This window comes from Geotrypetes seraphini, chromosome 7, assembly GCF_902459505.1.
Source record: "Geotrypetes seraphini chromosome 7, aGeoSer1.1, whole genome shotgun sequence".
Taxonomy (NCBI): Eukaryota; Metazoa; Chordata; class Amphibia; order Gymnophiona; family Dermophiidae; genus Geotrypetes; species Geotrypetes seraphini.
Window position 1 is genome coordinate 117,635,227 of NC_047090.1, and position 14,783 is coordinate 117,650,009.

The 14,783-nt window shown below is 45.8% G+C and overlaps 1 protein-coding gene across 6 annotated transcripts in view; it reads left to right on the forward strand.

Moving 5' to 3' along the window:
- The window catches only part of GANC (glucosidase alpha, neutral C), an 89,405-nt gene that overhangs the window by 44,758 nt on the left and 29,864 nt on the right, over positions 1-14,783 (forward strand). For all 6 annotated transcript variants that reach the window (XM_033952377.1, XM_033952374.1, XM_033952376.1 and 3 more), the window contains 2 exons: positions 9,304-9,400; positions 13,637-13,738. In XM_033952377.1, coding sequence (XP_033808268.1) covers positions 9,304-9,400; positions 13,637-13,738 — 199 coding nt within the window. The remainder of the gene's footprint in view (positions 1-9,303; positions 9,401-13,636; positions 13,739-14,783) is intronic.

The window sequence follows — 14,783 nt, forward strand, 5'->3', positions numbered from 1 at the left end:
AGCAGCAGCGCAGACGGATGTCGGCAGACGAGACCCAGGATCCACAAGGCGACACCGGGGAAGGACCTAGCGGAGGGACCACGCAAGAGGAGGAGACCGTGACTCACCAGGACCCCGAGGGAGAGACACCACACTACACCGAGGACACCGACCTGAGGCAGAGGAGGTTGCTGAGGAAAGGAAAGTCTGCTATTGTGGTGGGAGACTCGATCTTGAGAGAGGTAGACAGTCACGTAGCAGGAGGAAGGGAGGACCGGCTAGTGACTTGTCTCCCAGGGGCCAAGACACGAGACATCACTGATAGGATCGAGAGGATCCTGGACGGAACAGAGGCAGAGGAGACTGCGGTAATAATCCATGTCGGAACAAACGATGTGAGCCGGAGGAACTTCAGCATGGACGCACTGACTGACCAGTTCAGGGTCCTGGGACGAAAGCTGAAGCGGGGCACACGGAGGATAGCATTCTCGGAGATCCTGCCTGTACCGAGAGCAGATGCAAAGAGGCAGGCAGACCTCCAAGCTGTAAATGCATGGTTGAGGAGATGGTGCCAGGAGGAGGGCTTCCGCTTTGTGAGGAACTGGACGTCCTTCTGGGGAAAGAGCAAGCTCTACCGGCGGGACGGCCTGCACCTGAGCACAGCGGGAACCAGACTACTGGCAGCCAATGTGAGGAAGGAGATCGAGAGAGCTTTAAACTGAGGAGAGGGGGAAAGCCGACAGCTGATCTCATGTTGACGCTTCGGACAACAGTATCCAGAACAGATGCTGAACGGGCTGACTGCAGGGAGGAAGCAGAGGAACCGGAAGATCTCAAAATCAGACAGCGAGGGAAACATCAGGTAAAGGGAGCTTGCTGGGAGAAGACTAAGGGGCATGGGGACACAGGGGGACTGGGTGGCATGAGGGCGAAAGACGAGAGTAATATAGAGGTACCACAAGGCGAGGGGGATCAAACAGAGGCTCAAGGGGTGATAGCCCAGGAGGGGGCCGGAAGGGCTAGAAATCCCAGAGGAAAAGCAGGGAAGTGGGGTGGCAGGAATGTGGGGAAACTGAAAGCTAAGAGGGTAAAGGCTGAGGGCAAAGCAGAAGCGCAGAGAGCGGGAAAACTGCCAGAAATCCAAGGGCAAGTGGCCCAGATAAATGCAGAGGTGGAAGAAAAACGACGGGACCTGCGGTGCTTATACGCAAATGCAAGAAGCCTCACGGCCAAGATGGGTGAACTAGAAGTCGTGGCCAGGGAGGAGGACCTGGATATAATTGGAATTGTAGAAACCTGGTGGACAGAGGAAAACCAATGGGATGTAGCGCTGCCGGGGTACAAGCTCTATAGGAGGGACAGGACCCACAAGAAGGGGGGAGGCATAGCACTATATATAAAGGACTCTATCCACTCGATCGGGATGGATATGGCAACGAAGACAGAGGGGCTGGAATCGCTATGGGTCAAATTACCGAGAAACAAGGGTGCGGCCATAAAACTGGGGCTGTACTATCGACCACCTGGCATGCCAGAGGGAGTCGGACATGACTTGGAAGCGGAATTGAGACAGGAGTGCAGGACTGGAAGTGTAACAGTGATGGGGGACTTCAACTACCCGGGGATAGATTGGAGTACGGGTCACTCCAACTGCACTAGGGAGACAGGATTTGTAGAAGCGGTGAAAGACTGCTTCATGGAGCAACTAGTCAAAGAACCGACGCGAGGGGGTGCTACTCTTGACCTCATCCTAAACGGATTAGGGGGGCCAGCGAGAGGGGTAGAAGTGGGAGGACCACTAGGCAACAGTGATCACAACATGATTAGATTCACACTAGAAAGAGGGACACCCGTGGTTAGGAGGACTGCAACAACTGCGCTGAACTTCAAGAAAGGGAACTATGCTGCTATGAGGGAAATGGTGGGGAGGAAGCTCAGAAACATCTTTAGGATGGAGACTGTGGGAAGCGCCTGGACCCTATTCAGGGACACCCTGCAGAAAGCGCAGAGAATGTACGTCCCCAATTTCAGGAAAGGCTGCAAGAACAAACGATCAAAGGACCCGGTTTGGATGTCAACAGAAGTAAAAAGGGCGATAAAAGACAAAAAAGTATCTTTCCGGAGGTGGAAAAAGGACCCAACAGAGGAAAATCACCAGACGCATAGGAAATGCCAAAAGGAATGCCACCGAGAGGTAAAAAAAGCAAAGGGGAAATACGAAGAGGGGCTGGCCAGGGAGACGAAAAACTTCAAGGCATTCTTCAGTTACGTTAAGGGAAAGCGACCAGCGAGAGAGGAGGTGGGGCCGTTGGACGATGGGGACAGGAAGGGAGTGATTAAGGAGGATAAAGAGGTAGCTGAGAGGTTGAACACGTTCTTCTCGTCGGTTTTCACGAGCGAAGACACAACTAATATACCGGACTCAGAGGAGCTCATGAGTGGGGAACAGGCTGAAAAATTAGAGCACATAGAGGTAAGTAAGGAGGATGTCCTCAAACAGATAGACAGATTAAAATGTGGCAAATCACCGGGCCCGGACGGGATCCACCCAAGGGTTCTGAAGGAACTAAGACAGGAAATAGCGGGCACAATCCAACATGTTTGCAACCTATCTTTGAAAACTGGTGAGGTACCAGAGGACTGGAAAGTGGCAAATGTCACACCTATCTTCAAGAAGGGATCGAGGGGTGACCCCGGGAACTACAGGCCGGTGAGCCTGACTTCAATTATAGGGAAGATGGTGGAAGCTATGATCAAGGACGGCATTTGCGAGCACATCGAGAGGAATGGCCTACTGAGAACAAGCCAGCACGGATTCTGCAAGGGAAGATCATGCCTAACGAACCTTCTGTACTTCTTTGAGGGAATAAGCAGTCGGGTGGACAATGGGGAGCCCATAGACATCATTTACCTCGATTTTCAAAAGGCTTTCGACAAGGTGCCACATGAAAGGCTACTTAAGAAGCTGTGGAGCCACGGGGTGGGAGGGGATGTGCACAGATGGATCAAGCACTGGTTGTCAGGTAGACTGCAGAGGGTCGGAGTAAAGGGTCAATATTCTGACTGGCGGGGAGTCACGAGCGGTGTGCCACAGGGATCGGTGCTGGGGCCGTTACTCTTTAATATATTCATCAATGACCTGGAAAGGGAGGTAAAGTGTGAGGTTATAAAATTCGCAGACGATACCAAACTGTGCGGCAGAGTTAGGACCAGGGAGGAGTGTGAGGACCTGCAAAGGGACCTGGACAAGCTGGAAGACTGGGCAAACAAATGGCAAATGCGCTTCAACGTGGACAAATGCAAGGTCATGCATATAGGGAAAAAGAACCCGCTGTTCAGCTATAAATTGGGGGGGGTATTGTTGGGAGACAGCAGACTCGAGAGAGACTTGGGTGTGCTGGTGGATGCATCACTGAAGCCATCTGCACAGTGCGCGGCAGCCTCGAAAAAAGCCAACAGGATGCTGGGCATCATAAAGAAGGGCATAACAACCAGAACACAGGAAGTCATCATGCCACTGTATCGAGCGATGGTGCGCCCACATCTGGAATACTGCGTTCAGTATTGGTCGCCGCACCTCAAGAAGGACATGGCGGTACTTGAAAGAGTCCAAAGGAGAGCAACGAGAATGGTAAGAGGGCTGGAACACTGCCCATACGCCGAGAGGCTGGATAGGCTGGGGCTCTTCTCTCTGGAGAAAAGGAGGCTCAGGGGAGATATGATAGAAACCTTCAAGATCATGAGGGGCATAGAGAGGGTGGATAGGGACAGATTCTTCAGACTGAAGGGGACAGCTAATACGAGGGGGCATTCTGAGAAACTGAAGGGAGATAGGTTCAAAACAAACACAAGGAAGTTTTTTTTCACCCAGAGGGTCGTGGACACTTGGAATGCATTACCGGAGGAAGTGATCAGGCAGAGTACGGTCCAGGGATTCAAACAGGGATTGGACGGATTCCTGAGGGATAAAGGGATCATGGGATACTGAAGGAGGAGCTGGGATGTAACACAAGTATAGAAAGTTAACCAGGTAATGAGTAAAAACCAACCAGGTCGTGCATGTGAAAGACCGGAGGGCTAGGGCTTCGATAGGAAGGCAGGACTTAAATGGGAAGCCAAGGTGGCAAGGGAGCCCCTTCTGATGATTCTGACAGGTCGTGACCTGTTTGGGCCGCCGCGGGAGCGGACTGCTGGGCAGGATGGACCTGTGGTCTGACCCGGCGGAGGCACTGCTTATGTTCTTATGTTCACCACCACCAATGTTTGTTTATTCAAATTTGATATACCGCTGAATCTTACAGAGTTCTCAGTGGTTTACATATCTTTTACAGGTATTTTCCCTATCTGTTCTAGTGAGCTCACAATCTATCTAATGCACCTGGGGCAGTGGAGGATTAAGTGACTTGCCTGGGGCCACAGGAAGCAGTGTGGGGTTTTGAACCCACAACCTCAGGGTGCTGAGGCTGTTGATATTTACCGCACTTAAAACTTTTTGGTATAATAAATATAGCCTGCATCCTTGTATGTTTGCCTGCAGTTTTTCTTCTTTTTTTAAATTCTTTATTAATTTTCAAAACTAATACAAAGTGCCATGAATTTTACAAACATTAATAAACAAAATAAGCACTTAAATTCCATCAATAACACTGCAGAAGAAAAATATCCCACTCCTTTCTTCCAACAATTCAATCAAGAAATAAACCAAAAAGATATCCCCCCACCCACTCACCCCATCCTGGATATGCATAAAAATAAACAAAAAATTAAATAAAGACAATTATGTTGAATTAACAAAGGATGTCAACGGGCCCCACACCAATTTAAATACTTTGCTATGCCCCAACATATCCGCCTTCATCTTCTCATATTTATAGCCTAAACATAAACTGGCCCACTAAAATGAAAAATTGAGGCGGTCACAATTTTTCCAATTGCGTGTTATCATTTACATCGCTATCCCTGTCATAATAAGGAAAAAGCCTGCATTTGTAATGATCCATAGGAGGCTTGATATGCAGCAGTGTTCCACTTATAATTGCCTCATACGTCGGAGGGATTGTTTTCCCTTGATCTAACCACTGCACCACACTGGTGGGTTGCAAGCACTATTTATGAACTGGGATATGAGATGGCTGCGACACCAGTGGGTCCAGGGCCTCAGTGTGTGGGCCCTCAGCATTCTCAGTAGAAAGCGGTCCGCCTCTTTTTTTTAAATATAACAACAGAAACTGCAACTGCTCCCAAGGCAGATTTTTGTTGATGGCAGAAAGAAAAGGGTGTGTAAGTGGGGAGGGCAGAACCAGAGCCATAAGTGTAGGGTTACCAGATTTTTCCCGAAGGAAAATCTGGACCCATGGCCTTGCCCCCAGGCCCGCCTCGTTCCGTCCCTAGACGGCAGCTGTGTATGAGTGGACACGACTGCGTTGCGTCCGCGCATGCCCCTTTCTGATGCAATTTTGATGGGAAGCTTTACAAAACTCAGATAAAGTGCCAGGTTTTAAAAAAAGTCGTCCGAACCCCTGGACGTGTCCTCGAAAAGGAGGACATGTCCAGGGAAATTCAACACGTAGTTTACTTTCGCTATTGAGTGCAACTCATCAGCGCTGGAGCTTTCATTTTTATTTAATCCACAAGCCAGCTTATAGGACCTATAGGGACCCCTGAGGAAGACAATAGTGTCGAAACACAGACCGTGTTGGGTTCACATGTTTCCAGTGGTTCAGGCCCTAAACTTTTTTTATGTGGATTATTTGTCAGTTCTAATAAAGCCTTGGACATCAACTCTCCACAAGTCTTTTTGCTTCTGGTAATTTTAGACCTAACCAGTAATCAAACCCAAAATATTGATGGAAAAACACACATTTACCTGTGTTAAAACTTTTGTTCACTGCCCCTAAGATTTTTCATTATATCTAGAATAGAAAAGAATACTTTTGTTCCTTTTTTGATTCCCTTTCTTGCCTCATTGCAGGTCAGGTGAGATTAATGAATGTGAGAAATGCATTTTCACATGGGAGGTCTGCGTTCTGTATCGAGATCAGATTTTTCCCTCTTTGATGAATAAGAGTTGTGTAGTCCCACAAAGAACAGAGAGGTTCAGATGAACCTCTCTATTGCTCTCAAAAGCAATCAGCAGATGTTATATTTTCTGCAGAGGATTGTTAGAGATATATCTGCAGTATTTAGAAAGAGGCGAGTTGCTTTCCACTGAGAATGCTCACACACTGAGGCCCTGGATCCACTGGTGTCACAGCCATCTCATATCTGATCCCCAACAGTCTTTGATGTTTGAGGGATTGGAGAAACTCCGCATCCTATATAATAAAACTCTAAGTGCGCATGCGCACTTAGGGTTTTGTGATCCCTGCTGCCGTGTTTTCTGATCCGTGGCCGAATTCTATTTTAGAACATGGCGGCAGGGAACAGCATGGAGAAGGAGAAGGGCAGGCAGAGGAGCGCCGTGAGCAGGTCGAAGAGCGACAGGATGAAGGCGTTGGTGACAGTGCGGAGCGGGAAGGCCATGGGGGGGGATAATAGATTACCATCAGAGAAAGCAGCACACTGAATGGAAAGCCCATTCTGCTCTCATGTCATTTGAAATTGCTGGGTTGCTAGGGAAAGAGGAACTGGCCGCCACGCAAAACGCGACTATGCTCGACCGTGTCTGGTTTCACCGACTAGAAAAGCGCAGGGAGAAAAAGTCCCGCAAATACCGCTTCAAATCTTGCACATAAAGCTAACTCGGCCCGAAGAAGTCGCTCCCTGTTCTCACAATAAACGCCCCTTTGCGTACAATTGCCCGAGTCTAAAGAAAATGGAAATCAAGTATTGTCGCTTTTTTATTATTATTCGCAAACAGGAGCTAAATCTACCCCCTCCCCCCCCCATCACAGCAGTTCAAATATTACACAAACTTGACTGCAAAGAATTGCAAAGCTGTGCAGCAGCTTACGAGGAGCTGACCATGTGCTTTCACAGCTCCTTTATTAGTAGGGACTGGAAGGAGGCTGCAAACTTTTCTGTTGCCATCAAAGACTAGCCAATGACTGTTGTAACCATCCTATATAATAAAACCCTAAGTGTGCATGCGCACTTAGGGTTTTGTGATCCCTGCTGCTGTGTTTTCTGATCCGTGGCCAAATTCTATTTTAGAACACGGCGGCAGGGAACAGCATGGCGAAGGAGAAGGGCAGGCAGAGGAGCGCCGTGAGCAGGTCAGAGAGCAGGAGAGCAGGAAGATGATAAGCAGCACGAGCGCCTGAGCCACTACGGCCAGCCCTTGCAGGAGGAGGCCCCCGCCGCCAACCGCCAACGCCTTCCCGGTCTCCTGAGCCGCGTACTCACTGCCCCGATTGCTGGCCACAGTGTCCGCCACTGCGCTCAGGGTGAAACCGCCCAGTACTGCGTGGATCAAAGCTGGGCTCGGGGTCAGCTGTAGCGCGCACTCCGTCAGGTTGGGTGGCAAGGCAAGGTGCACCTGCGACTCCATCGGGTGCGGTGATGGCAGGACGCGGGCGCAGGGAGGCGGCATCACTTGGTGATGCGGGAAAATTCTGCATCACACCCACCGCGGTGGCTGCTCGCTCGCTGCATTTAACCCCCTCCCCCTCTTTTTCTTCTGGGTGGTTTGGATGGCTGGCAACGTAGACAGCTGTTGCCAATGCAAACAAAGCTTCTATTACCGCAGGGAACTAGGGCTGGGGTGGGAAGGAAATTGGACCCAGATAGGAGAAGGCAGGAACTCAGTTCAGGTAGGTCGTTACTTCACTGCCTCAGGTCACACTACTAATGCCATAAGAGGGCTGCATTAAGAACCAACTCAGAAAAGGCTAACTGTATTGTAATACCTTTACAAAAGTACAAGTATTGGTTAAGGTTTAATAATGTATTGATTATCCTCTATATTAAGCGTGCATGCACACTTAGGGTTTCGTGTTCCCAGCCACCGTGATCTCTGGGTCTGTGCCGAATTCTGTTTTAGAACACGGCGGCAGGGAACACTCTGGCAACTCCCCCTCCCGCCCTCACTCACCAACTGCAGCTATAGCGAACCTTGCTGGCCACTCTCCACCTGGTAGCATGTTCCCTCTGACGTGATCACGTTAGAGGGAATGTGCTACCGAGGTGGAGAGTGGCCTGCGAGGTTCGCTACAGCTGGCCAGCAAACCTCAGCAGGCTGCTTTGAAGAGGAGCGGCAGCGGTTCATGCCAGTGGGAGGGAGGGTAAGAACAGCTGCTATCTCAATAAAAATTATTTTTAAAAAAGAAAAACAGGCATGGCACAACAGAGGGTAGGGGGAGAGGGACCAGGGAGAGGCACAGACAGAAAGAATGACAGACAGACAGCATCCAAGGAGAGAGAGACAAAGAAAATAAGACAGACAGACTCCACTCTAGCACCCATTAATGTAACGGGCTTAAACACTAGTAAAGCAATAAGGAGCTAAGAATGCTTTCCTGAACGGAGGTTTCACTTGGAGGTGATGATTGGCAGAGGTTTAGAGTTGTGGTCAGTGAGACCAACGTGAAATGAAGTTTGGTGCTGGAAAAGGGCGAACCACTTTCCATCGACCCAGAGCTCAAGCTGATAAATTATTGTGAGGCATCCAGGATGTCCTGGGGCTGGGTCAGAAACAAAATAATAATAATAATAATAGCTTTATTCTTATATACCACCATACCACACAGTTCTAGGCGGTTCACAATAAAGAGAACTGAACACTCAGTGAAAATACAAATGTTAAGGAAATACAAACAATGAGGACAAAATCAAGCAACAAATTTATCAAACAAATAGGTTTTCACCAATTTTCTAAAAGGAACAATAAGACGAAGCTTGAGGAATAATTGCACCCAAATAGGCGTTCATCTTGCCTGCCTGAAAAGCCAATGTTTTGTCCAAAAATCTCTTATAACGACAGGATTTTAGTGACAGGTAAACGAATAGAAGTGTGATTCGAGTGGATTTAATAGACCTATGTAGCTTGAAATGAGAGGAAAGGTAAACTGGAGCTAAACCAAACAGCGATTTAAATCAGATGCAAGTGAATTTAAAAAAAGCTCTTGCCTCAAATGGCAGCCAATGTAATTGTCAGTAGTAAGGACTAATATGTTCATATTTTTTCAAGCCGAAAATCAATCGGACCTGTTTTGAATTAACCTCAATCTTTTGAAAATTTTCTTGTGGGACAGTAGTCCAGGATGGACAGAATTGAAGACTAGTACAACATGGCAACTCTTGGAGCTTAATATACTTTAAAGACAATATGGTAGGTAGGACTTTGATTTGATGATTTACTTGTTTATTTTCTCCTTAATTTCCAAGCAAATGGCAAGTGCAGAAGGACTAATCCAGCGCTCTGGAGGGATAGAGAGACCTTTTGTCCTCACGCGGTCTTTCTTTGCTGGCTCTCAGCGCTATGGTAAGCATCTGTGTTCTTTATAGTAGTGTTCTGAAGTGGAAACCACTGATTCTCTGTGATGAATGAAAATAGAATATCCTATGTTTCCCAGACTGTGTCTGTGCATGAGGTAGGACTAGGAGCGCTACCTCCTGGTTGGCTTCATCTCTTATCCCCGTGCATTTTTCTCCTTGGATTAATGCTCGTGCAGCTGGTTGAAATGGACAAGTCTTAGAAAGCATTCAGCTGATTAACAGTTCCCCATAACTGTATCCATGGCATCCTGTTTGTTTGTCTTGGCTGTTTAGATGGTAAGCTCTTTCGAGCAGGGACTGTCTTCTTTATGACTCTGTACAGTGCTGCGTACATCTACAAACTTTAATACTATTGCTGTTTTGTCCAGCTTTTCATTATTGTTAACCACATAGAACTGAGAGGTATTGCGGTATAAAAATAAAATTTATTATAGAAATAATTAATAATAATAATAATAATAGTAGTAGTAGTAGCTTTTATCTATAAATGGGGACAGTTTACAAAATGATTTGGTCAAATTAAACACCAAAATGAGCATTGTTTTAAAGCACTGACCATCGTATTTAAATAATCTATATATATCCAGTGCTGGTAACTTGTAACAGTATGTGGTTGCATTAATGTAATTGCAATGTAATGTAATTTATTTCTTATATACCGCTAAACTCTGTTAGGATTCTAAGCGGTTTACAGAAAAATAGACAATAGGGTGCATTAAAATTATAAGTAAAATAGTACTTAGAAATTCCCTTACTGTCCCGAAGGCTCACAATCTAAGGGCCTGATCCTGGAAATGGCATCTGCCATGGTAGTCACCAGCAAAACGGGCGCCTACCACATATCAGTCACCGGTAGGCGCTTTGTCTAGAAACACATCTATTTTCTTCTATAGACACCTTAAATGTAGGCCAGTATTTTACAAGCCCACATTTAAAGCGTCTTGACTCGCACCTAGGAGAAGCACCTATGGAAGCCTAAAGCCGATTCTGATGTAAATCATGCCTACGCCGGCCTTAGACATCCATAGACGTGCCTAGATGTCTCCGTACATGCACGAAAGACACCTACATTGTAGACATCCTTCGCCCCATCAGTTTTTGTTAAAAACGTGCATCCCGATTGATCCATTAGACGGCAGTAAGACTCCTACTGCCACCTACAATTGGGACACCATTTTTAGACTCAGGCCCTAAATGCACATGGACAGCACTTGCTAAAGCCAAATGGAGGGTAATTCTATAACAGGGTGCCCACTGTAAGTGCTGGTTATGGTGCCTATTTTAAGCCTGTTCTCTATATTAAGAGATGCCTCTTCTTTGTAGAATATTAGTGCAAATGGCCAAAAATGTGCATACATTGACTAAGGCATGATCATGTAAATGCTCATGCTTAGATGTCCCTTATAACATCCCAGTGATATCACATATATAACAACATATACTTTCTTAATCAGCCGGTCACCACTTATAGAAATATTTCCAAGATCATCAGAGGTTATGTAAGGTTCCCTGCATCAATGTTGAAGTCATCTGGACTACTACTAATAATAATCATTTCCATAACACTACTAGACATACGCAGAAGAGACAGTCCCTGCTGAAAAGAGCTTGCAGTCTAGTCAAGATAGGCAAACTGGACAAGAAGGTGCATCAGGTGGGGGAATTACTGAGGCATACAGTGCAGCAAGGTAGAAAGGACAGAGTCTGGAGTTGGCTGTAAAGGAGAAGGGTACAGATAAGAGAGACTTATCCAATGAGCGGAGTGTCTAGGGAGGGGGGAGGGTAGTGTGTGGAGAGATGAGAGAGGAGAGATATTGAGGAGTGAATACACTAGTAGGTCAGTAAGAGGAGTCTGAACTATGTGTGGAAATGGATAGTGACCCAATGAAGTGACTGGAGGAGAGGGGTAATTTGGGCATAACGACATTGATGTGCTTAGCCTTAGATATCCTGTTCTAACTCAGATGGTTCTCCTTCTTTATATAAATTGTGTCTCCTTGGAGACACTGTCCATATAGCTTAAATTGCACCATTGTATATCGAACCTCCAATCCTGGGCTCTCACCGTTCAAATGAAACTTAATGAGACCAAAACAAAACTTCTTTGGCTAGGCCCAAAATTAGATCAGCTGCCCACCCTCATCCCACTATCCTCAGGCACCAAACTGCCGCTTGAGCACTCAAGCAAAGTTCTGGGAATCATCATTGACTCTACACTGTCCTTCAACGATCACCAACTCCTTAGTAAAAAAATGCTTTTTCAACCTTCACATGCTAAGGAAAGTCAGATCCTGCTTCCACCAACAACACTTCGCTGTCCTCGTTCAATCCATTATTCTATCTAGACTGGATTACTGCAACTCCATCTACTTAAGCCTAACAAAGAAAAGTCTTCTCAGACTCCAGCAGATTCAGAATACCGTGGCTAAATTAATTTTCGCAAAAAGCAAATTCGACCACGTCTCCCCGCTTCTATCTAAGCTTCACTGGCTCCCAGTTCTCCTCAGGGTCCACTACAAATGCACCTGCCTAACCTTCAAGTCTCTACAAGGCATCCTTCCTCCCCTGTTTCCACTATCCTGGCTCTCCGCGAATCCTAACGCCACCAGATCCTCTCAAAAATTCATACTATCATTCCCCTCTTTAAAAGGCATATCCCATACAGGAAAACTTGGAACATCCCTCCTCTTCAAGATCACCGAGCTGTGGAACAGCTTATCTGCCCCTCTCCGGAGTGCGACCTCCCTCCAACGCTTCAGAAAACATTTGAAAACTTGGCTTTTCTCTAAAATGTAACCACTCCCTCCCTCTCCTCTACACTTAATCCCTTCTCTCTCCCCTTTTTACCAAGCTTCCCATTGGAGTTCCTTTCTTTTGTAATTCCTGTAAACTGTGTCGAGCTCTACTTCTGTGGAGATGATGCGGTATACAAACTTAAGGTTTAGTTTAGTTTAGTTTATATATGGGACTGGCTCAGCCCTCTGCTGGCGCCAATGTGGATGGTAGGGGGATTATTGTCACATGTGGTGGGGATGCCCAGTGATAAAATCCTATTGGCAGGAGGTGGGCAAATTGTTGGCGAGTATTCTGCGAATACATTGCCCACTCCTACCGGAGTGCTGTTTGTTAAACTAAACTAAACCTTAAGTTTAAACTTATATACCGCATCTTCTCTATAAATATAGAGCTCGACACGGTTTACAAAAATTAAAAGGGAAGTACAGTGGGAGTGGTGGTAGGGAGAGTGGTGGTAGGGAGATTTACAAAATAATGTCATCTGTTTGCCATACAATTATTCACAGCAGCCCACTTGGTTCTGGCTACCACTTGGAAGTATGCTTCTAGGCCTGAAATACATAGAGTCCGAGCTAAGTTAGATTATGTGCATCTGGTGTCGAAGTTGACAGCTATTAGACGACATATCTTAAGTGTTTACCATAAAATATGGGACAAATATGTGAAATGGAAACAATCTTAGTATTGAATGGACTGTAAGAAATTTTGGGGAACTTTGACTGCTACTAATAGCTTTTCATTTTCCTTTCCTCTGTTTCATTTTGATGGTTTAGAATTGAGATCCTCGTTATTATGTAAGGGGAGAGGGTTGAGGGAAGGGGGGGTTCTAGAGGGGATATTAGCTTGCATATCGCACCAGTGTATGTCTGTAGTTCTGTTTCATTGACTTAGTAGATAAAGACAGGTTGTTCACCCTCTCCAAGGTAGGGAGAACGAGGGGGCACTCTCTAAAGTTAAAAGGGGATAGATTCCGTACAAGCATAAGGAAGCTCTTCTTCACCCAGAGAGTGGTGGAAAACTGGAACGCTCTTCCGGAGGATGTTATAGGGGAAACACCCTCTAGGGATTCAAGACAAAGTTAGACAAGTTCCTGCTGAACCAGAACGTATGCAGGTAAGGCTAGACTCAGTTAGGGCACTGGTCTTTGACCTAAGGGCCGCCATGGGAGCGGACTGCTGACACGATGGACCTCTGGTCTGACCCAGCAGCGGCAATTATTGTGTTCTTATCTGATGGCATTGTGATATGTTGTATATGAGGGCAATCAAGTCCATGCCTCTTGTTTATATTTCAAAAATTGAATAAACAAAAATATATATATTAAAAAAAAAATAAAAATTAAGAGGATGGTGTGTGACACAGCAAACTCATCAAGCTGCTAAATGCACACCCTTTAAAGATGAAATTATCTAATTGGTGTTTTCAGGTGCAGTATGGACTGGGGACAATAACTCTGAATGGGGTTACCTGAAAATCTCCATTCCAATGCTACTTACAATCAGTATTGCAGGCATTTCCTTTTGTGGGGGTAAGTGGCCTTATACAAGGGACTGTGCTTTCCTATATGTTATGTTAATCAAGTTTTCTGTTCCACCTTTACCTATTCAGTTCAAGGTCGGATTACATTACAAGAGGTTGAGTCAGTTATCCAGGAAGTTCTAATAGACAGTTTGACAGGGCCATTCAATAGAGTTGCTAGTACAGGTAGATCAGTCCAGTTATTAATATAGTTAGGTCATACATGGTCTATCCAGAATAACCGCCTCTTGCAGCACGGATGGTTGGGGCTAAATTCTATATGGTGCCAAAAAAGTAGCATAGAAAAAAAAATAAACACTAAGCCCTATTCTATAAACCGTGCTCCAAGTTGGGCACCATTAATAAATAGCATGTAGTACTGGGATCTGCGCCTAATATGTGGGTGTAGTGATTTACACCAACTGAAATCTGACGTAAATCCTCATGCCTAAATTAGGCATGGATCTGCCTTATGTATAAAACTGTATGCATATTCTAGGAATGCCCCTGACCCAGCCGTGTCCACAGCTACACCTCCTTTTCAGATCCATGCATAAAAATTGACACATGAATCTTTATAGACTACCAATTATAAGGATGTGTATGTAAATTCAAATTATTAGTATCCATTTATTGGAACTAGTTGGCTCATTATGCAGTTAAATTGCACACACAAATTGGGTGTCTGCCCAAATTTGCACATGCAGTTTTGAATGCCTTATATAGAATTAGAAACATGATGGCAGATAAAGACCAAATGGCCCATCTAGTCTTCCCATCCGCAGTAACCATTATCTGTTTCTCTCTCCAAGAGATCGCACGTGCCTATCTCAGGCCCTCTTGAATTCAGACACAGTCTTTGTCTCCACCATTGGAGAGATGATGAGCTTTCTTTTATTTTTGGGCTTATTTTTATTACATATGGGACCAAAGTTCCTCATATACATTTCCCTCATGGTTTCATTCACTTTCTCCATAAATACAGAGGGTCCAGTGCAATAAAGTATTCTAGGCCTTGCACATAGGTTAGCTCGGCTTTTGTGTCCAAGATCAGA